The sequence below is a fragment of the Sander lucioperca genome, chromosome 24 (assembly GCF_008315115.2).
Source record: "Sander lucioperca isolate FBNREF2018 chromosome 24, SLUC_FBN_1.2, whole genome shotgun sequence".
NCBI classification, from domain to species: domain Eukaryota; kingdom Metazoa; phylum Chordata; class Actinopteri; order Perciformes; family Percidae; genus Sander; species Sander lucioperca.
This window is the reverse complement of record NC_050196.1, coordinates 13,172,045-13,194,553: the sequence shown is the minus strand read 5'-3', so window position 1 is coordinate 13,194,553 and position 22,509 is coordinate 13,172,045. Positions and strand designations below refer to the sequence as shown.

The following is a 22,509-nucleotide window of genomic DNA, read 5'->3' as shown; positions in this document are numbered from 1 at the left end:
TCCCAGGCCCATCTGGCTTAACATCATAATCACCATCGCTGATTATTGTCAGGGCAATGTTACTGCATTAATGAAATGAGGTTTTATTTCTACTGCTACCAGAGGACTATGATCCAAATATGACCAAAATAATCATTGTAGTGAAGAAAAAAACACCTTCTTGTGGTCAACAAATATGCATTCCTATTTTTTTTTTTTTTACTACCAGCTTACTAGTGGCTCACTACTCACTGGCTCCAGACCCATGGTATTGATGATGGTTTTGATGGTAAACAACATCAGTGGCTGCACCTCCTCAGCACTGCAGCATCTCACTGTGCCCTCTGCTGGTGAATGCAAGAGGAACAATAGTATGTCTAGAAGAAGGAATGTACAAGTTCTTTCAAGATTTATGTTTTAATCTGACAGTAGATCACAAAAAGTTCACTCATTGCTACATTGATATAACATAAACAAACATTACAAATACAGCGCAATGGGTTAAAACAACATACATACTTACAGAGAAGAAAGTTCAACTAAATAATAATAATACGATAAATAATAAGACAATTCAGATTAAATATACAAAAAGTGATGCCTTTAAAGTGTGAAATGTGAGCACGAGACTACATTTTAGTTGATGAATTTAAGTTTCAAAACACAAATCACCACTGTAGGGCAACAATAGTTCCGCTCTTGTTTCCAGGGGAACGTTTTCCTTGCAGGTCCCTACTTTGAGTACAAGGAAGTGTTCAACATGTAGCTCGGTGAGCAGTCCGACATTCACTACCTCTTCTTTGGTGAATCACAAGAGCAGGTAACATTAAAATCGTTAGTTATTAGTAAGTTATTTTCCTTATATGTATCGTTACTGTTCATCAAATTAAGCTGGAGAACACTTGCTATTTAGGCGGTCTGTTTTTTTTTTTAAATGAAAGCGCGACGAACATTAAACGCTTAATTCATTCAAATTTGGGGGGTATTAAGCTGCCATTAAAAACACAAAATTACTCTTCAAAATGTCCTTATCTGCCGGCAAATGCACGTAACTTATTTCGACAGACACGCCTGTACAACACAGACGTCATATGACAACAGATACTTTTATTTTGAAAATGAACTAACCGGAGTTGGCAGTAGCTTTCAGTTTAACAGCAGCAAATGGTCATGTAAATACATTTAAACGTACGATTAGTAGCGAATAACCAGTACGAGATTTACCTATATAAATGTTAACGTAGTATTGAATGTAATACTTTCCACCATGTTTAGTTAAAGTTGGGCCTTAGTTTAGTTCCTATTCTTGTTTAAGGCTGTCTGCTACTTGTCAAAATAAAAGAGCTCTTGTTGGTTCGAGACATGTCAGAACATGTTGAAGTTTGACCTCTGTGGACCAATAATTAGAAAAAAAGTAGTAAGTGAAATAGTAAAAAATGATTAAAACATTTTAATTGAATTGGTTAATATGCACTTTAAAACACGTATGATTTACCGTGGTTGGTAGATTTGTTTCTAAATCATTGATTTCAGTTTTGTATTGTACATTCTTGTTCATTCTTTAGTATAGAGGATGCAGCTAAGGCCTAAGTAGGCTAACTATTGAGATCATATGTCATATATAGGACACATTCAGGCTCTCTATACTCGTTCACCCCTGCCTGATTCTCAATTTTATGTAAAGTATTATAATGCACCAAACTGATTTAGGATGGGCCACTTGTTTGACAAAAACAGAACTGTGATTTTCTTACATATTTCAGTGTTTCCCAGAAATACTTTTTATCCTTCACATTTAGACCATAATAGGACACTAAAATGTTCATTTGAAAACACAACCAATAATACTAATAATAAGAGTTGATATAATGTAAAAATGCAACTAACCATTATTTTTATTATCAATTAAGATGCTGATTATTTTCTTGATTAGGAGATTAATCATTTGGTCTCTATAATGTCAGAAAATAGTGAAAAATGCCCATCAAAGATGAATCTTGCTGATTGTTTTTAGTCGATTGAATAATTCATTCAGTTATTGGAAATAATTATTTACACTAAACTGTCTTTTTTTCTGTCTTTGACATACATGTATTTCAGATTCCACCATGGAGGGAACTTCCAGAAGCGATGCTGCAGGTCAGCCCTCTGTTGCTGCTCAGGTTCCTTTCCTTCATCTCTGTACCACATTAGAGAAAATCCAGAAGTCTAAACTCCGTCCAGATAAATCCAAGATCCTCAAGGAATTCATTGAGTCGTGGAGGAAGTTCCATTCTGCCCTCCACAAAGACAACCCTAAAACAACAGACTCTTTCTACCCAGCCATGCGCCTCATAGTCCCCTCCTTCGAACGAGAGCGTATGGCGTATGGCATCAAAGAAAGCATGTTAGCTAAACTCTATATTGACGTATTAGGCCTCCCAAAGAATGGCCCTGAGGCCAATAAACTGTTGAACTACCGTGCTCCCACTACATCCCAGGGAGAAGCTGGAGACTTTGCCGGCATGGCGTACTTTGTGCTGAAGAAACGGTGCACCAGCGAAGGAAACCTCAGCATTAAAGAAGTCAATGACTTTCTGGACTCGGTGGCTATCAACAATGCTGGCAAGCAGAAGGATCTTGTGAAAAAGAGTCTGCTGCATCTCATCACCCAGAGCTCGGCTCTCGAGCAAAAGTGGCTCATCAGAATGATTCTGAAGGACATGAAGCTTGGGATCAGCAAAGAAACTGTTCTCCAAGTCTTCCACCCAGACGCTCCTGAGCTCTATAATGTCAACACAGACTTAAACAAGGTCTGCCAGCAGCTCCACAACCCCTCCGTGTCTCTAAGCGAAGTTTCAATCGGACTCTTCTCTGCTTTTAAGCCTATGTTGGCGGCTATGGCGAACATCCGCAGTGTGGAGAAACAGATGGGAAGCAGCCCTTTTTACATTCAGACCAAGCTGGATGGAGAGCGTATACAACTGCACAAAGACGGGGATGTGTACAAGTACTTCACCCGAAATGCCTTTGAATACACCCAGCAGTTTGGAGGATCCCCACTGGAGGGCTCACTGACACCTTACATCCACAACAATTTTAAAAGCCACATTGTGAACTGTATCCTCGATGGTGAGATGATGGCGTACAGCCCGACCACAGACACCTTCATGCAGAAAGGGAGCAAATTCGACATCAAGAGACTCATGGACGACTCCGAGTTACAGACGTGCTTCTGCGTGTTTGACGTGTTGTTAGTCAATGACCAGAAGCTTGGCAAGGAAACACTGAAGAAGCGCTACGAGACCCTTCAGACAGTTTTCAGTCCAGTCAAGGGAAGGATACACCTGGTGCCAAAGACGGATGCCAGAACCATGCAGGAGGTGGTGAATGCCCTGAATGACGCCATTGACAGCCGAGAAGAGGGAATCATGGTGAAGGATCCTCTGTCCATCTACAAACCCGACAAGCGGGGGGAGGGATGGCTGAAAATAAAGCCAGAATATGTGGATGGATTGATGGATGAGCTCGACCTGCTGATTGTTGGTGCCTACTGGGGCAAAGGGAGACGGGGTGGTATGATGTCCCACTTCTTATGCGCCGTTGCCGAAGCTCCAAAGCCTGGCGAGAAACCCTCGGTTTTCCACACACTCTGCCGCATCGGCTCTGGCTACACCATGAAGGAGTTGTATGACCTCGGTTTAAAGCTCGCCAAGCACTGGAAAGTCTATCGGAAAAATGACCCACCGGCATCCATTTTGTGCGGAACCGAGAAACCCGAAGTTTACATCGAACCCTGCAACTCGGTCATCCTCCAGGTCAGGGCGGCTGAAATAGTCGGAAGCGACATGTATAAAACCAACTGCACCCTGCGCTTCCCCAGGATCGAGAAGATCCGCGAGGACAAGGAGTGGCACCAGTGCATGACCCTGGCAGAGCTGGATCAGTTCCGCGGCAAGGCGTCCGGGAAACTCGCCTCTCGGCACCTTCGCATCGACGGTGACGAACCGGAAAAGAAGAAGAAGCGCACTCAGCCAGCCAAACCCAAGAAGGTGATCGGGATCATCGACCACTTTAAGCCCCAGGACCTAACCGGGGTTACCAAGGAGACGGATATGTTCGAGGATGTGGAGTTTTGTATCCTGAACGGCACAGAGGATCACCCCAAGGCTGAGCTGGAAAAGGGCGTGGCCAGGTAACATGAAAAAAAAAAAAAAGCCTTTTGTGTTAGTTGTGTTTAGTTAAAGTCAATGTTATTTGGCTCAGTAACGTTACACCGATATCTGTCTGAAGTTAGCTAACATTAGCCACCATACGCTACTGGTCATACCAAGTAACCGGACAGGGTTTCTCCTGCATAGAGGAATTTTTGGCGCTCCCCAAAGAGGTTTTAGCCAGCCCCAAAGCAAAATCACCAGCACCAAAATGAGAAAAAAATAGCAATTCACACAGCCTCTCTGAGTGTTTAAGAGCAATTTACTAAACAACCATTAAAGGAAAACACCGACTTATTGGGACTGTAGCTTATTCACCGTATCCCCCAGAGTTAGATAAGTCCATACATACCGTTCTCATCTCCGTGCGTGTCGTAACTCTGTCTGACGCACCCACAGCTAGCCTAGCTTAGCACAGATCCTGGAGGTAACCAGCTCCAACTAGCCTACTGCTCCCAATAAGTGACAAAATAACGCCAACATTTTCCTATTTAAATGTTGTGATTTGTATAGTCACAGCATGTACAAATAACAAGGTCACATGAGACACAGCCATCTTCTAACCGTATACATACTGGGAACTGCAGTATCTCACAAAAGTGAGTACACCCCTCACATTTTAGTAAATATTTCATTGTATCTTTTAATGGGACAACACTGAAGAAATTACACTTTGCTACAATGTAAAGTATTAAGTGTACAGCTTGTATAACAGTGTAAATGTGCTGTCCCCACAAAATAACTCAACACACAGCCATTAATGTCTAAAACCGCTGGCAACTAAAGTGAGTACACCCCTATGCTAAATTCCCATAGAGGCAGGCAGATTTTTATTTTTAAAGGCCAGTTATTTCATGGATCCAGGATACTATGCATCCTGATAAAGTTCCCTTGGCCTTTGGAATTAAAATAGCCCCACATCATCACATACCCTTCACCATACCTAGAGATTGGCATGGGGTACTTTCCATAAAATCATCTCTCAATGCAAATCAAACCAGCTATTAGTCTAACCGACATAAAACCATGCCAATCTCTAGGTATGGTGAAGGGTATGTGATGATGTGGGGCTATTTTAATTCCAAAGGCCAAGGGAACTTTATCAGGATGCATAGTATCCTGGATCCATGAAATAACTGGCCTTTAAAAATAAAAATCTGCCTGCCTCTATGGGAATTTAACATAGGGGTGTACTCACTTTAGTTGCCAGCGGTTTAGACATTAATGGCTGTGTGTTGAGTTATTTTGTGGGGACAGCACATTTACACTGTTATACAAGCTGTACACTTAATACTTTACATTGTAGCAAAGTGTAATTTCTTCAGTGTTGTCCCATTAAAAGATATAATGAAATATTTACTAAAATGTGAGGGGTGTACTCACTTTTGTGAGATACTGTATATTCTCAGAAAGGCGCAACACCTGAGAAGCCCCGTGGTGAGGAGCAGAGAGTTCTCTGTTAAACAAGCAGAACATAAACTTGAATATGAGTGCTAATCTCTGTTTTATCTCCAGAGCCGGCCTGTATGAGACTCTCCCGGTGATTTATTTAAATACTATCATATTTTTAACCAGTTTTGTTAATTGGGGTTTATTTACTCAAGCATAATATACATTTTGTTAATTAATTTGTCAGAAATAATGCCAAAATGCATAGATTTCTGTCAAATAAGGTAACGCAGACTCATTACTCTTTGGCTGTACACTGATTGATCATGCTTACTGCCGTGCCTCCCCAAGGCTTTTTCTGAGGCAGGAAAATCCCTGGCTGAGTGTATTGAATTCAACAATGGTGCATTCTATTTCTCCTGACTTAAACATCTTAGTCATAAGAGGACGGTTGTGTGATTACTACTTTCAAAAGTCACACAGTCAGACTTTAAAGTGTCCTTAATAAACAAATAACTGATTACTGGTGTCGTCTTCCCATTAGTTGTGGAGGTGTCGTGGTTCAAAACGCAGGGCGGGACACCTACTGCGTGATTGCCGGCGTGGAGAACATGCGCGTGAAGAACCTGGTTTTGTCCGACCAGCATGACGTGGTGTGGGTCACCTGGCTGCTGGAGTGCCTTGCCCAGAAGGAAGTGGTCCCATGGCAACCGCGCCACATGATCCACATGTCGCCCTCGACCAGGGAGCACTTTGCCAAGGAGTACGACAGCTACGGGGACAGCTACTTTGTGGACACAGACGAGCAGCAGCTGTGGGAGGTGTTTGGCCGGATCAGCGACGCGCAGGCGTCTGCGGCGGCGAACGTCAGCCAGGTGGAGCGGCGTTGTGGCTGGGAGGATCTTCCCACCAGCATGTTCAGACCCTTCGAGGTTTACATGGACAGCTACGCCGACATAGGAGACCCTAAAACCGCCATACCTGCCACCTGCTTGGACATCAGGGCGCTGGAGTTTTGCTACCACGGAGGGAGTGTGGTGCGGAAGTTAGAGGAAGGAGTCACTCATGTCATTATCACAGAGGAAACAAGACTTGTGGATTTAAGGACTCTGAGGCGCTGCTTTAGGAGGAAGTTTAAGATTGTAAGAGAATCTTGGGTGACGGATTCAATCACAGCAGGGCATCTGATGAATGACACTGACTACTTAGTTTAAAGACTCTTCTGGTGACATACACAGAATTTAAGTTGGCACTGGAGAGAAATCCTTGTATAGTTGAAGGGCTGCACGATATGAGGAAAATATGCGATATGCGATAACCATATTACTTGCGATAAATAACAGATAGTAAAACGTACTCAGTTCTGCCTTACTGATGCTTTTAGCATACTGCTAAAATACAACAAACTTGTTTGTTGATTAAAGGTGCTGTAGGTAGGATTGTGAAGATCCAGGACTTAGCCAAAACATTTGAACATCAACAACTTCTCAGTCCCTCCCCCCTTTCCGCTAAAGTCTCCTAAGCCCCTCCCTCCACAAGGGAGAATGAATGCGTGTGCATGAGCAGTGATTGACACGCAGTTAGACACCCCCCCCCCGGCCCTGATTGGTGCATCTGAACAGGTAGCGGTGGATTTTTTCAAATCCCACTACAGGCTGTAGGTGGTGCCAGAGGAGCCGGATTTCTTTAAATGACCTGCTTCATGTAGTTCTACTCCAACATAGGGTCAGTTTCAGCAAATATGACAGAAAGTTAGTTTCATAAGTCTTACCTACTGCACCTTTTTTAAAAAAAAAAAAAAAAAAAAAAAGTGAAAAGAAATTAGTTCCAACATTCTTTTAATTGAACTAATTAAACATTTAAACTGAACACAAAAGGCACCATAAAAAAAGAATGATAGTTACATTTTTAAAGTGCAGTTTTTCTTTCTACTACTAATTCTCTCTTACAAAAAAATCCCTGAATGTCTTTCGCAATGTGTCACAATATTATATTGCAATTACAATAAAAAAAAGGATTAATTGTGCAGCCCAAATAGCATTTTAATTAAATTCCAATATGATTAGCAATAAACTATTGAATAAAAGTCGATAAATAAAATAAATAAAATCCCAACAGTCGAAATCACTGCTAAGGTGATTATGAAACTATACTGTGCTAAACAGGGATGTTACTTCTCAGGGGTTTCATGCAAACTTGATGTTTTATTTTTGGGGGTTTTAATGAGTGATTAAGGCGGCTTGTTAGATAAATTAATAGGCCAATGGTAAAGTCCAGAAGGCAATGGTTGGTTTCTAAATTATTTGATTTTTAAGAGAATTTAGAGTTGTACTATATACGTTTTTTAAATACAGAAGCCGAGTAGGGAATCTTCCACCATAAGTAAAGTAGGCCTCTTCTTATTTTTTAACCTAGGATTGCACTCACATAACATTGGGGGACTTGAATGGTCAAAATCAAAGCAGCGGAGGCCAGGATATCATGACTTTTAGTCCCCATTATGAGTCAAGCACCAAAAACATTGAATCCCACGTTTTCCATAATGCAACTGGAAAGTGTCTTTCATTAGACCTCCCTTGCCTCCTAAATGCCTACTTTCAAACCCCACACCTTCAGTTTGCTCTTCCTCTTTTTGTGATCTGTGCCTTGTAGGGCTGGGTACCGAATTCAGTACTTTTTAGGCACCGACCGAATTGCCTCTAAAGTATCGATTATCGAAAAATGCCTCGTCATTCAATACCCAATTTCAATACCTAAGGAGTAAATCTCATCAGCGTCAGTGAGCCAATAAGCACGCAGCATGTTTCTACCAAGATCTAATAATGTTTGTGATTGGCTGTCTAACATTACACGTCGTAGAGACACGCAGGAAAAACTCTACGTTACACTCAGAGGGCGTACGTAGTAGGAGCTGAAAAATAAAGATTTGTGCGTAATGTTGTAATTTCTTTTTGTTTTATAAAATTGGTATCGTTTAGGAACTGGTATCAAAGTCACGGTATTGGTATCAGTACCGTTATATGTCTGTTTAATCACATGTTAAGCACAACTCTAATAAATATATCTTGAACTGGTTTGAAATAATATACTGTTGTGACTGGAGTCTTGTTTAGTTAACTTCAGACGAGCGTCTGTGTGAAGCGATGGCCTTTGCCTCAGCCCTTCAGCACGCACTGAGCCTGCAGAGAGAGACCGAGGGACACCACACGGGTACGTTAAAACTGGTTCAGCTCAAGGCCCTCCAACAAAGATGTGGCCATGTTTTCCTGTCTTCAAAAATGTCACCAATGTCCCTTGGGACTCATTCATATGTTATAACCTTCATAACCATCGCCCCTAGGGTGCAGGTAGCTGCCTCTGGTGTCCTGGGCATTGTTGTGCATAAATGCCGCATGAATACATTTTCAAAGTAAAAGTGATGAGGTACCTGTTCTCAATCATATACTGTGAATAATAGCTCTCACTGACATGTAGTGTTCCTTGTAGGCTTTGTAATTTTGTTAAACAGATTAATTAAAAGTCCACCTTTGAGAAAACAAAGCATGAAATAGTTGAGAGCAAAATGATCTTCATTACTGGTTAAAAAAGAAAAGTAAGCTCTCAGTAAGCACTCTGTAACCCATCACCCACTCTGGACTATTTCCAGGTGATGTTGAGTGAGTGTTTGACTGACAGGCCTTAATTAGAGGTACTCAACTGGTGCTTATTCTCGTGTGGCTTTGATTGTATGATGCGTTGTGTCGCAGCACAACTGTTGGTCTTGAAAACTCTTATCTGCTGGTCCGTCAGGATCTGGAGATGAAAATAGCAAACAGCCGCTGAAAGCTAGAATTGCAGAAATACCATGCCCTAATGGGATAAATGCCCTAATTAGGGTGGCTTTAGCTATCGGAGCGATGGTACCAGCGAGCACGCTGGACACAAGCAGAAACAAATGGTTTGGAAGCAGCCCCTAGACAACCAGCGGCTGCATGCACTCAGCTGAAATAAATGAGCCCCCTGCAGAGACCAAACAGAGGCTCATGGCTGCAGGGGAGGTTTGTCTGCAGCAATTAGCACAGCCCACCCTTAATGAAGAAATTCAATCAAAACGACAGAGAATCAAGCTCCGTCTTGTGCCTCATAAATAATTGGCCATAAAGGTCATAAATATTTATATGTATTTGACCAATATTAAGCTGTTGAAATGTCTATTAGATGTTCAAACCACTCTGGTCGGTGATTTTCAAAAAGCTTCCATTTGCTTCAAGGCAAACCACTTTTAGGAGTAAGAGAGATTGCCCTTTCCAAAATCCTTTTCACTGTGGAGGAGAGGAGCCACTTGTGATAACTGACTGGACAGACAGATTAAACAAATTAGATGTAAAGTGTTGATTTGTGAGATTTAGAGGTGCTCATAGGTAGATTTTGTTACTTTCAGACCAAGCTAACTGTTTCCCCCTGCTTTCCAGTCTTTATGATAAGCTAAGCTAACCGTCTCCTGGCTCTACTCTATACAGACATGACAGTGGCATCAATCGTCTCATCTAACTGGGCAGGAAAACCAAAAAAGTGAATTTCCAGGCCTGATGAGGTAAAAATCATCTGGTAAGTCACTAAGATTTGCACACAAAAAAAATTGGTTCCTATCCTGTCATGACCTTTCAGATTCATCTTGTGGCCCCTTGTGGGGGTCCTGACCCCCAGGTTGGGAACCAAGAGAACTTTAGGAAAAATAAAAGCAGGTAAACTGTTCACTGTGATGGATTACCTATCTCAAGTAGATACATGTAAGACTTGGCAGGTGGATTTTTATAATGTTGTACAAAAATAAATGAGAGCAAGTTGTCATCAGGAAAAACACATTCTGATATCTAAAAGACAACAGCAGCCTGTGCTTTTGAAATTTGGTGGCTGTATTATAAAGTACACAGGATTTTAAATGGGATAAAACATGCAGAAGCATCGGTATTGTCCTTTAAAAAGGAAACAGGTTCCTTTCTTTTGATGGGAGCATCTTGCCTGGGCCGAGACCAGGTGAGTACCAACCTGACTGGTACAGTGTCAAGACAACTACAATAGTGGCTAAAATAAGGCTGTTAGTGGACATTTTCAAAATGAAATATTTATAAAACTCTCCTTATCCAGTTAGCCCTGCTGTTCCATGTCTTCTGTACATCTGCATGCTTTTACTTTTAGTCGTTGTGTTTTCTTTATTTTTGTACTATAGACCTAAATAGTTGAGATAATATTTATTATGGAGACTGGCATCATAAGCTTTCATTTTGAAGTATAAAAACAACATTTCTGTTGATATTTTAGCGGGCTCTTTCTGACTTGACGCACCATAGCACCGAGGGATGCGGTGACTGCGATGCGCGCGCATAACGTCAGCGATTGAGAAGTCTGTCAAGATAGCAAGATTAGATAGCACAGTACCGGATGTTGAGCGAATTGACCTTCAAAATAAAATACAACATGTATCTGAAACTGCAAGCATCCATTTGTACAAATTGTAGGCTATGTGAAATGTGATTTTGTTGCGGTTCAAAACGCAGCAAACATTATTATCATTATTATTATTGAGCTGAACAGTATACATTTGCAAATGCACCATTATTGGCCAGCCTATTTTGCCTAAAAAAATCTTTAAAATGAAAATAAAACAACTTAAATTTTTGCCTTTTAAGCAAATGTGGAAGCTGGACCCTGATATAGCCTAGATCAAAGATCTTCAACAGGGGGTCTGGGACCCCTAGGGGGTCCTCAGAGTTACTGCGAGGGCCACCAAATAATTGTTAGTTTTTTAAAGTTTCCAAGAAAATGTAAATGTGTTAACATGAATCCAACATATTAGTAGCAAATATAAATCAGACATTTGTGAAAAAACAACAACATTGATGATAACTGTGCTGGCCTATAGGTAAGGTAGTCACTAAGGTAACCATCCACAATCATGTCAAGTTCATCCTGAGGGTTCACTGTGCCACATGTATGTTTAACATTAAAACGTGATTTATAAAATCATGCCAGCAATTATTATTTTAATAGCGTAGTATTCTATGCAAACAAAGGTATGTATAAAGGCTTTAGGCCATCCTACATGTTATTGTAGGCCCAGTTTAATACGCAACTTAATTTTTACACATCTTAATACCATTTTTGCGATGTAGTAGGGGGTCCCTGCTCCATCTCTCTTTCAGTTAAGGGGTCCTTTTAACGCATTGAAGACCCCTGGCTAAGATCACTGATTCCTAAACTGGGGGTCAGGACCCCCAAGGGGTCTCAAGTTCGGAGGGGTCATAAGAGGGTTAAAGGGATAAGAAAGGAAGAAAAAAAATCTGTTTCATAAAATTGTGCTTCTATTCCCTCATGTGTCTAACTTGAACTTCTCCCACTGTGAAATACTGTATAGTGTCACCTCCTCTAGCCTTCAACTGAAAACATCCCAGTAGTACCCTATAAATCACTCTTTGGTTGAACTGCTCACCAACTGTGATGAGGGGTCACAAGTAGGCTATACAATGTTTCATTTTAAGGGTGAAACTAAGATTTGGAGCCATTGGTCTAGATAACAGGAAAAGGAAACTGTAGCACAAAAACCACGTCAGCGTATGACCTTTAATTTGAATATTACAACCGGAAGTAGTGCTGGGTATTGCTGCTGACTTAACGCAGCTTCCTGCAAACACACACCGTCTCTTGGCGAACATGGCGGCAACTTGACAACGGCAGCGAGAAGAAGACGGTGAGGGCTTGAAAAAGAAAAGAGGTCTGTCAGCTTACAGGCTGTAGGCCCATCCGCCGACACAAAGGCAGACAGCTTCGCCATGTTGGAAGAGGATAGCGCCCTTGTCCCTGCACGACCGAGGCCGGGGAAAACGTAAACCCGTCGGTGAGTGTTTCTAAAAACGGAGTCGAGGCTACGCAGAGGAGCGGCGCGGCGCGGAGCTCGGGGCGGGCGGGAGGACAGCGGCTTCACCGGTCAGCCATGGAGGATGCGGCCCGTGGTCGCCAGCGTCTAATTTCCCATCCGGCCCACGCTCATTTTAATGGGAATTACCGCTGATCGCAAAGGCAAGCCGGGACAACCCACCACCTGACATTTGAGGGGAAGAAAACGCGAAGCGGACCCCACGTCAATGACTGTTGCGGCAGAGGAGCCCCCACGGTGGAGTCGGCCGGTTCCCAAAATATGACCAGGGGTGCTGGGACGTGTTGGCAGCAAGAAGATGACGACGGCTTCCAAATCTGGCTAGAGCCCCCCCGCGACAACCAAAAGCCATTCACCGACTCAGAGAGGGCGCAGAGATGGCGACTGTCCTTGGCATCCCTCTTGTTCTTAACCATCCTCCTCTCTGATCACCTGTGGTTCTGCGCCGAGGCCAAACTGGCCCGGACCCGGGTCAAGTTCGCATCCTCCCACCTTCTCTCACCCCAGACCCACTCAGCACACAGCAGCCTCAGAGGAAACCCAGATGCTATTTTTATAGGAAACTCTACCAAACATTTGTGGCGGCTTGAAACTTGCCACCAGGATAGTTTATCTAAAAACTGCTTTACTTTCGCAGATGCCGACCATTTGTGCGGGGGCCTTTCCGACAAAGAGGGGACGCGGGCTGTAAATATGAGCGATTTGTACCTTTCCTTTTGTAACTCCTACTCTCTGCTGGATTTGTTTTACGGGTCGACAAGTCCGGACAATTTAAACTGCAGCCTCGACGTGCTCAGCGATGGCGACACAACCAGATGCAGCCTGTGCGTCCAGGCGTACCAGCGCTACGACCAGCACGCCCAGGAGAAGTACGAGGACTTTGAGCTCCTGACTCAGAAATATGAGCCGGGGGCATATTCAGTGAGGACGTGCATGGAGCAGTGCAAGGTAGGCTGTAAACGGGAAGGGGTTGTTGTGTGTGTCTGTGTGTGTGTGTGTGTGTGTGTGTGTGTGTGTGTGTGTGGGGGGGGGGGGGGGTGTTGATATGGTGGCCATCTGTTGATTTGGGCCCGGATAGATGCCAGTTTTGGTCCTCTTCCTCCTGTCGCCATGGATACGGGTGACAGATTCAAGGAGACTCCCGGCTCCGGGCCTCATGTTCATTCATCTCCTCATTGTGTTTAGGCCCCATGCTAATGTGCAGATGGAGGCCCTGCTAGTGTTCCTTCAGCATCCAGAGCCATTTCTCTACCCCCCCCCCTTTAGTCCAAGCTCTGTTCTTTGACATTGAAGACCGCCTGGCGATTCAATAGCTCATAATCCTCCTGATCAGCCATCGATAACATAGATAGGCTTGTTTGAACTGTACTATTGCTCGAGCTTTTATAGCCTAGCGTTTATATCAATTTAATGAGCAGGAAGGAGGTGGTTGGCATATGCAAACAACTCTGGGAGCCTGTGTGCCCTATGTGTGTTGTCGCAGTCCGCCAGGTGTTCATCATGGCCGCTCACTCCATATCGAGAGCGTTTTATTAAAGTCAAGAGGTGGTTTCCCTGCCTAATGTGGCGGAAGGCTTTTTTTCGCTTAGACTTGTGTTTGCTCATTACCAGGCCCACACGTAGGCCTCGTGTCGGCTAGGCCCGTGCTCGCTGTTTGATTGCCATGCACTGTTTACCAGCTCATTACAGACGAAGGTGGGACAGAGTAGTTGTAATGGGTGTCCGGGAAACGCGGGGGGACCGGCGGTCAGGGCCGCTGCTGCGTGCAGCCGCTGTGAACACGCTGGGCCATAAAACGCTGCAATCAGCACCGCGGAGAGCGCCACAGCAGCGCAGAGCTGTCCGTGGTGCTGAATGGCGCTCACCGGTTCCATTCACAGAAGCCCCGGCCAATCCCAGATGGCCTCCATTCACCCAACCAGTGGCACAGACACACGCATAGGCGTCGAAACGCGAATCTAATGCCTGCTTATACAACCACAGTGCATTCAGATAGAGCCACATGCATGTAAGCTGGGCCTAGTTGCCAAGGCTGCCTTAAATTTAGAGGAGGAAGAACACGAAAAGACTAACTGAATCCCTTTTATGTGTGTTGTATTCATCAAACAATCATTAACTTTCTTTTATATTCTCTTCACTGTTGGATGTCTTAATCCTGGCAAAGACTGCACAGTCCTTTTAGGCAAGATAATTCCAGCTTTCATATGGTTTCAGACCTCACATTCTTACTCATTTAAACACACTCACACTCTTTGTGTACACAAAGGAGCTGGAGGCTGCTGGACTTTCATTTATCTTGTGCTTAAACATGAAATGAGTTTTCTATGGATGATTTTGATATCACAGTTTAAAGCCATGCTGTTCTATCTATCTATATGTTTGAAATCATTCTGTTCTGGATAGAGCTAAAACAGTGAGTCGATTCATCGGTTAGTTGATTGGCAGCAGAATTATTGTCAACTGTTTTGATAATTGATTATCATTTTCTTCTCTGCTTTTCCTTTTACCTTGGGCTCTGGGAACTTTTTTGACATTTCATAGACGTCATAGTAGTCAGATTTATCGATAATAGATAATGAAAATAATCTTTATTTGCAGCCCTTGTTCTGATATTTCAAAATCATAATTGCTGGAAGCTCTATGTTCCATCCCCAATGGCCTAAAATACTCTCTGCATGCCAAGGCCTTTACTAATGTTGAGTTGGTAAGACCTGACCTAAGCTACTTCATTGTCTTGCTTCAAGGTTAGTCAATTGTCAGCTTTAGAATATGCAATCATGCTACACAGGAAAAGAAATAGCCAAGCCATGCCAGCCTTTCCAGCAAGTATCAGTCATTGAGGAATGCTCCCACTGAAGCCTCCATGTGGGACAATCGTTCTTTTCCTCTGCTGAACTTCCTCTGCCAATCTTAAGTCATCGTTTCCCGCTCTCTGAGCTCACCTCTTGGCACTTGGAGAGAAAACATTCATCATTTAGCCAAGCTGCTAATTCCTTTAACAATGACCCTTCTATATCACCTCCTTGATTATAGGTTTGTAAGTCCTGTATATGTGGTCGGCAGCGTTACGGACAGAGTGGCATGACTCAAGTGGTAATGTCGAACTCTCGTTGAGTTAATGGCCACCTGCCTTGGAGAAGCCTAGCAGTGCATGCTGTGTACCGGCTCAGACAGATGTATATGTAATCTGTGTAAATACGGCAAGATTATAGCGTACACTGGCAAGTGTTTAAACTTTAACCAAATACATCCCTCCCTCATTGTCTCATTTAAACATTCATGGGAACAGTGGAGGCAGGTAGAGCCAGTGTTTGGTTACCCAAAGCCAGAGGAAGATCTCTGACATTTCAAGTGAAGATATTTGACATGGAGAGTAGCATTTGTTGTGCCAGAGTGATTCCTTTTGTCCGCAGGTGGTGCTTTGATTTCTCTAGCCTGGGGTGAACCATCACACAGTGGACACGGCCAGTGTGCTGTTCCTCACAATGGTATTCTCCATCATCTGACTCTGTGAAAACCCACCATTCATCTTGACAGCGGGGCTGTGCTCAAAACATTTAAACCTGGGCTGACGCACTAATGCTGACTTGAAAGCAGCATTTTTCTGTGAACCAAAATGTCAGATCTGCTTGTTTCACAGGAAACAATGAAGCAATAACAAACCTGGCATCTCAAAAAGCATGTTGGCAGTTCAACAACTGTTAGCCAACAAAGGCCTAAGGTCCCCACACTGCAATCAATTTATTTAATGAAGAGGCACCTTCCTGTTTTGCCAGTAATCTGCAGTAATGTAGCATAACCGTTATTATCATCTATTAACATTAAGCATATTTGAGCACAGTTGTCTTCTTCCCACTTCAGAGTGCGCAATTGGCTGAGGAAGGACAACCAAGAAACCCTGAAAGTCTGCATTAAAGCCTAAAAGCATGGCGTTTTGTTTTTATTTAGGGCTTATTTTCATTACCTAATAAATCTGCAGATTATTTAATCTGTAATCTGTTATTATTATCTATCGTTTGGTCGAAATTGTCAGAAAATAATTGAAAGATGCCACCACAATTTCCCAGAGCCCAGTGTGACCTGTTCAAATGTCTTTATCTGACCAACAGTCCAAAACACAAACATATTCAATGCACTATCATAAAAGATGAAGACAACCAGCAAATTTAAAGAAAAAAAAAGGAGCTGGAACCAGTGAAAATGTTCACAGTTTGACCATCATAGGACACTGAAATGCACAATTAAAAACAAAGCTAGAGCAATGCTATGAATTAAGCCTGCAGGAAATAGTAGTTATAATAATCATAGTAATAATAGTTCCTTTTATAAAATATGAAGAAAACCAGAAAATATTTGTGCTCGTGTTTCGCTGTGTTCTTCTGACTGGTTTGTAGTGGGCATGGTTAAATTGGAAAGGTGATGTCACATACTTCATGCACCAATCAAGATTGAACAACATTAACCCTGTTTGTTGCCTTTAGTCATGAATATTTAATATTATAAAGAAAAAGTTAGGTTTTGTAGCCAAGTTTCCAGGGCTTTTAAGAAGATGGAACCAGTGGATTGATTTGAGGTATTATTGCTGTTTTTTTTCCCCCTAGGGCCCCATTAGAGGGTTAATCTGGCCCTGATGGGGCTGTAACACAGAACATGTAGATTGTCTGAAGTTCCCATTGGAAAAGATGAGTTTGTGTCTTTTTTTCCACAAAACCACACTGAGAATCATTTGACAGAGTAATGAATGGAGTGCACCTGTGTTCCTCCCTGGTAATTTCACTCATTTGTGAACTTGAAAGACAGAACTCTCAGCACCTGGCCAAGTAATCATGGAGTCTCTGGAATTGAACAACTCTATCTGCTCTGACTAATACTTATATTAGTACTTCTCCCTATTTGAGGCTCCTAGTGCTACTACTACCAACCCTGCTTCTTCTTTTTCTGCAGTTACTGCCACTGCTATGTTGTAAAATGATTTCAAAACACAATCACAGATGAGTCTGTGCACAAATCTGTCTCCTTCCCCACCCTCCAGGTCCAATTGAAAGTCTAATCTTAGCCGGTGTTGTGTGCAAGTGGAAAGGAGGACAGCGTCCTCCCTCTTTAGATCCTTGTCAACCGCACACATCTGCATTGATCTGAGCTCTTTTGGAGCCGGAGGGACGGGTGGCAGCAATACCAAGAGGTTGATCCCTATTGATTTGCACCAAGCCCTCCACGCTCACTTGTCCTTCATTTGATAGTGGGCAGCTCCTCCGACCAAAATAGGGCAGTGAAGACATCATGTTACTATCTGAACCTGTTTGATTGTGTCAAAGACCTGTGTGTGTGTGTGTTTGTGCGTGTGTGTGTTTTAGATGTACAGTTTAGGTAGACCAGTGTTGAAGTTGCACCCTCTTCATCTGTTATCTACAATGTGGACAGTTACGCAATTCAGCGGTAAATGATGTGTAGCAACAACGATATCAGTTCTCAGATGGGGGGGCCCTGAAGCTAAATCTAAACACAGATGGAGCCTTGTGAAGTAATGCATTTTCCTCTCAGTCTCAGGGTTTGGAAATGGCTTTTGCTCCATATTTAGATGAACAAATGAGTCCTTTCAACTGAATCCCACCGAAATGACACTGAAAAGTGTGGGCTGCAACGGCATCGATTAATCTGTCATTTTTAGCTTGCAGCATGGTATAGTCTGAAATATCTCAACAACCATTAAATGAATTGCTATGAAATTTGGTATAGACCTACATGTCCCCCGCAGAATGAATTGTAAGAACGTTGGTGATCCCCTGACCTTTCCTCTAGTGCCATCTGGCTAGTGTCATCTGGTCAAAATCTTAAAAATACCTGTAAAACTAATGCCATTCCCATCAGCCTCAGCTGTACTGTACTATGTGTTTACCGCTTAATAGCAAATGTGACCATGTTAACATGCTAAACTAAGATGACTAACATCGTAAACATATCTGCTAAGCATCATTGTGTTTGCATTGTCACTGTGAGCATGTTAGCATGCTGACGTTAGCATTTAGCTCAGAGCACCGTTGTACCTTAGTACAGCCTCACAGAGCTGCTAGCAAGGCTGTAGACTCTCAGTCTTGTTACAGTTTAATTGAATAATTGTTTTCTGAAAAAAAAATGTTCATCACAGATTGAAAATCATAAATCCATTGATACTGGTGGAACAACTGGTCAAAATTTTGTACTAAAATGAATATTACGTTTTCTTAGACAGCTCATATCTCATTGACCAGCTCTAAACTAAATATGTAATCAATCAAACAGTAATATACTGTATCTAGCCATCCTTTCATGTGAAGGGCCAATATTTCCGTGCAGATCCATCACTCATGTTTCAGTGCAGTTGTAGTCTTTGTACTCCACTGATTTGTGTGTAAACAAACCAGCAGTGGTTATGATGGTTCACAGGGTGGAGGTGGCTCACATACGGGTGCCACTGTAGCTTTGATTTGCTCCCTCGCTTATCCCACAGTACATCCTACTTGACAACAAGACATAGATACACAGACTCTCATCCCCAAATCTATCAGTTATCTGACAGTATTAATGTGGTTTATCTCATCTGCATGAATATCCTGTGATTACTCATGTTTTTTTTTTTAAATTGCTGCCTTTGTTAGTCTTTTATTCATTATTCATATTAGCCAATACTGTGTGTGTCTGCTCCAGTCTCACAGAGCCTTGTGTGCGTTAATGAACGACAGATTGTTGCATTGCATTGTTCACCCGTCCTGGTTGCGAACGGAAGCGCTCACACGTGTGATTTCCGCCACTGTGTCTTCCTGCGGCGGTTGTGAATGCTGACCTTGGGTAGGGTTTTGTCCCTTCAGGATGCCTGGCCCACTCCACGACAGCCCTTTTATGAATGGGCAGATCCCTGAGCTGCATGCTAATGAGGTAGGGAGCAGAGAGGGGAGGCTAGCTGTTGCAGTGCATGGAAGGGCTTCCATATTGTTTTTACTGTGAACCACTGTACAGTGAGCAGATCAGATCACATGAGATAACAGCAGGGCTGGAGGAGGGAGGGAAACCGCACAAGGGAAAGGGGGGTTGAAGTGGGTTACCCGATTAATAGGCCTCATTTAACCTCTGTGCCATTTCCATTATAGGTGACATGTGAAGTAATTTCTCTGGCATACAGTAATGGTGTCAATCAAAGCTGAAGGCTGTAATTATAGCTAGATTGTCTCTGTGTATAGCAAAGATTCCATTTATTAAACTAATGACATTCAGCCTCAGCTGTACTTTGTGTTTACTGCTAAATGTTAGCATACATGGTAAACGTAATACCTGCTAAACATCTTCAAGTTAGCGTTGTCATTGTGAGCATGTTAGCATGCTGATGTTAGCATTCAGCTAAAAGCACTGTTGTGCCTCAGTACAGCCTCACAGAGCTGCTAGCATCGCTGTAGACTCTTGCTATAACAAAAGAGAAAAGCTTACCAGTCACAGTTTATATATCATATATATAAATGACAGTACATTTAGAAGGGGCACTCCAGAGACGCAGTCTTTCTGTTGCAGATTTGAAGTCTCAAGCCCAATTCGACATAACCCCAATGACATCATCAGGGTTATGTCGACTCTGACTTGATGACGTTATCAGGGTTATCTTGAATTGAGTTTGAGACTTCATGTTTTTCACAGATTTAAAACAGCTCCCTTCAAAGCCACAAAGGACATTATACAACGGTTACATGTTAAAAATGATCTTCACGTGTAAAATGTGTGGAGTATCCCTTTTCCTCCTTTTTGCATTTATTGTGTGACATCTTGCCCCAAAGACAACACAGACACACACACACACACAGACACACGCAAACGTGTTTAAATGACTTTTTTTTTTAAATATATATGTCCCTGGAGATGAATTGCATTTAGCAAAGCTGTTCTCTTGGAACAACCAAACTGTAATTATAGTATAAAAAAAACATTCATTAGTTTGGCTTCATAATTGTGAGAAAATGAAGATGTTGCAAGCAGGATGTTGTTTTTTCCTGTGTGTGAAACACCTAAGGGTCAGACTAATACCTTCATTCATTTATGGGCATGACATGAATTAGTCTAACAGTCCTATTGTCTGCATAGGTATTTGAATGGATTATATTTACAGGGACAGATACAGTATACGCCTGAATGCATATCCCAGCCACAAGTTGAGCATTTAACTAGAGTAGAAAATGCAGGAGCAGGGTTTTGTGTCCTTATTCAGGGGGCAGCATTGTCCATAGCTGGTGGTTTCAGATATGAAAACTGATGACTAAGGAACTCAGACATCCTGTGGGCTGCTTTCAGATGATCGTGTTCGAATTCCCCACTGCGTGGCACTAATGGGATTATCTGACTTGTCCTTATTCCCCAATGAGGTACCTCTTTCTTCATGTGCTCTTTTTAAAAGCGGACTAGGTAAAAGGTTACGTTTGAATCTCTGTTAAGCTCCGTGTGGCCCATTAGGATGATTGAGGATGGTGTTTTTCCAGCTAAATGAACTGTCAGTCACTGGACATTTATTTATGAGAGAGCACTATTGTACTTTTCTTTCCATCGGTTGCTCAATGTGTGATGTACGCATCTGTCTTACACAATAATTGAATGTATTGTTGGCCGTGCAGTCTAATTGCTAACGTAAGATTTCAGTATATTGAAATGCTGCTCAATTTACATCATCTTACATCATCAATGAAAGGAGACAAAAAAATGTGGCTAAATTAATCCACGTGTCTTCTGCAAATAGACAGTGTTCGAGGCTTGTGACGTAAGGAATGTAACTGTGACAGGGCCTTTAGCCAATATTTTGGCCATTGTCACCAGCTAGTTGTCAATGTTGTTGTCAGTTGTAATTCATCGCCTTGGCAGAGACTTTGAATGGGTTTGGAAGGTGTTTCTGGTAGTAGATCTGGACAAACAGGTAGGCCTATCTAAACATGGCTGCCCATTAGTTGTAATTAACCTGTTCCTTGCCTCCCATTTCCATTTCCATGGCCATTAGACATGAACATTACTGTCCTTCCCTGGCACTGGCTATTTAAAAAATATTGGACCTAATAATGAGATTTTGATATTTTTAGGATGTGTGGTTTTCAAGGTTTGTGATGCTAATTGCCCCTCTGTAATGGATGTTTCAGTCTATAACTGTTTTTTCTGGTCTCAAAGTCATTAAGTGCGGAGTAGTGCTTAAAAATTGGTTGTCTTGTAAAATACTAGTGTAAGTTCACTTTTAGTATTTCTTCTTGAGCAATGTATGTCAGTCCAAGCAGAGCCATATTGTCAACACATCTCATGTATTAGTCTGTCTCTGAAAGCTTTCTTACTCTGTTGCATTCAGCCCCAAGCCCACTGGTTCCTACTGAATCCATCAATCTCAGTCATTGTCATGAAATTGTCATTTTTAGCAAACGTTACTCTAACAGGAGTTTGTTGAGGGACTATTTTCAGCGGCGGATTAATCTACATTTAGTGCTCTAGTGAGTATTTGGAGCAGCAGGACGGTGTGTGTGTGAGATTGAGTCAAAATAAACTACAGTGTGTGTGTTCATGGTACCCAGTGCAACAGTGTGGCTCAAAGAGAGTGTGTTTTTAATCGTTTCTGGACAACAATGGAGCTCTATGGCATAAGGAACAAGATATATCAGGCTTTGGACACAATGCTTGTTAGTAGATACATAATTGTTAGTTTGAGCCTTTTAAAATATAGGATATCATCAGCAAAATGAAAAAAAAACAACCTTTTGGACCTATTTCAGTGATGGAAGTTTTGCAAAGATGGATTTATTCAGACTCAGTGAGATTTTCTTTTCTGTTGATGCATTCCTTTTGACAGTATAGTTTTTAACTTAAGATAAGGCCTTGTAAACATAGAAAACACTGAAAACAATGTATAGCCCAGAAGGCAAGTCTGCAGAGAAAGTACATTACAAACAAAAATGTTTTCAGATTCAAATAATTTGAGTTAGACAATGATGTTATAAAATAACACATACAGGGAACATACTGTTTCCTGTGGGAGTAAAAGAAGGCTTT

The 22,509-nt window shown here is 42.3% G+C and overlaps 2 protein-coding genes across 3 annotated transcripts in view; both read left to right on the top strand.

Annotated features, from left to right (window-relative positions):
• The first annotated feature begins 693 nt into the window (after positions 1–693).
• lig4 (ligase IV, DNA, ATP-dependent) lies at positions 694–6,946 on the top strand. Of its 2 annotated transcripts, none has more exons than XM_031291875.2 (3): positions 694–782; positions 2,080–4,153; positions 6,106–6,946. In XM_031291875.2, the coding sequence occupies exons 2-3, from the start codon at positions 2,088–2,090 to the stop codon at positions 6,773–6,775; spliced, it is 2,736 nt and encodes a 911-aa protein (XP_031147735.1). In that variant the 5' UTR covers positions 694–782; positions 2,080–2,087; the 3' UTR covers positions 6,776–6,946. The 2 variants fall into 2 exon arrangements, with proteins under 2 accessions (XP_031147735.1, XP_031147734.1); XM_031291874.2 differs by having other exon boundaries at positions 707–799.
• Positions 6,947–12,219: 5,273 nt separating this feature from the next.
• The window catches only part of fam155a (family with sequence similarity 155 member A), a 31,400-nt gene continuing 21,110 nt past the window's right edge, over positions 12,220–22,509 (top strand). Inside the window, exon 1 of the mRNA XM_031291915.2 lies at positions 12,220–13,422. Coding sequence (XP_031147775.1) covers positions 12,736–13,422 — 687 coding nt within the window. The 5' untranslated portion in view covers positions 12,220–12,735. The remainder of the gene's footprint in view (positions 13,423–22,509) is intronic.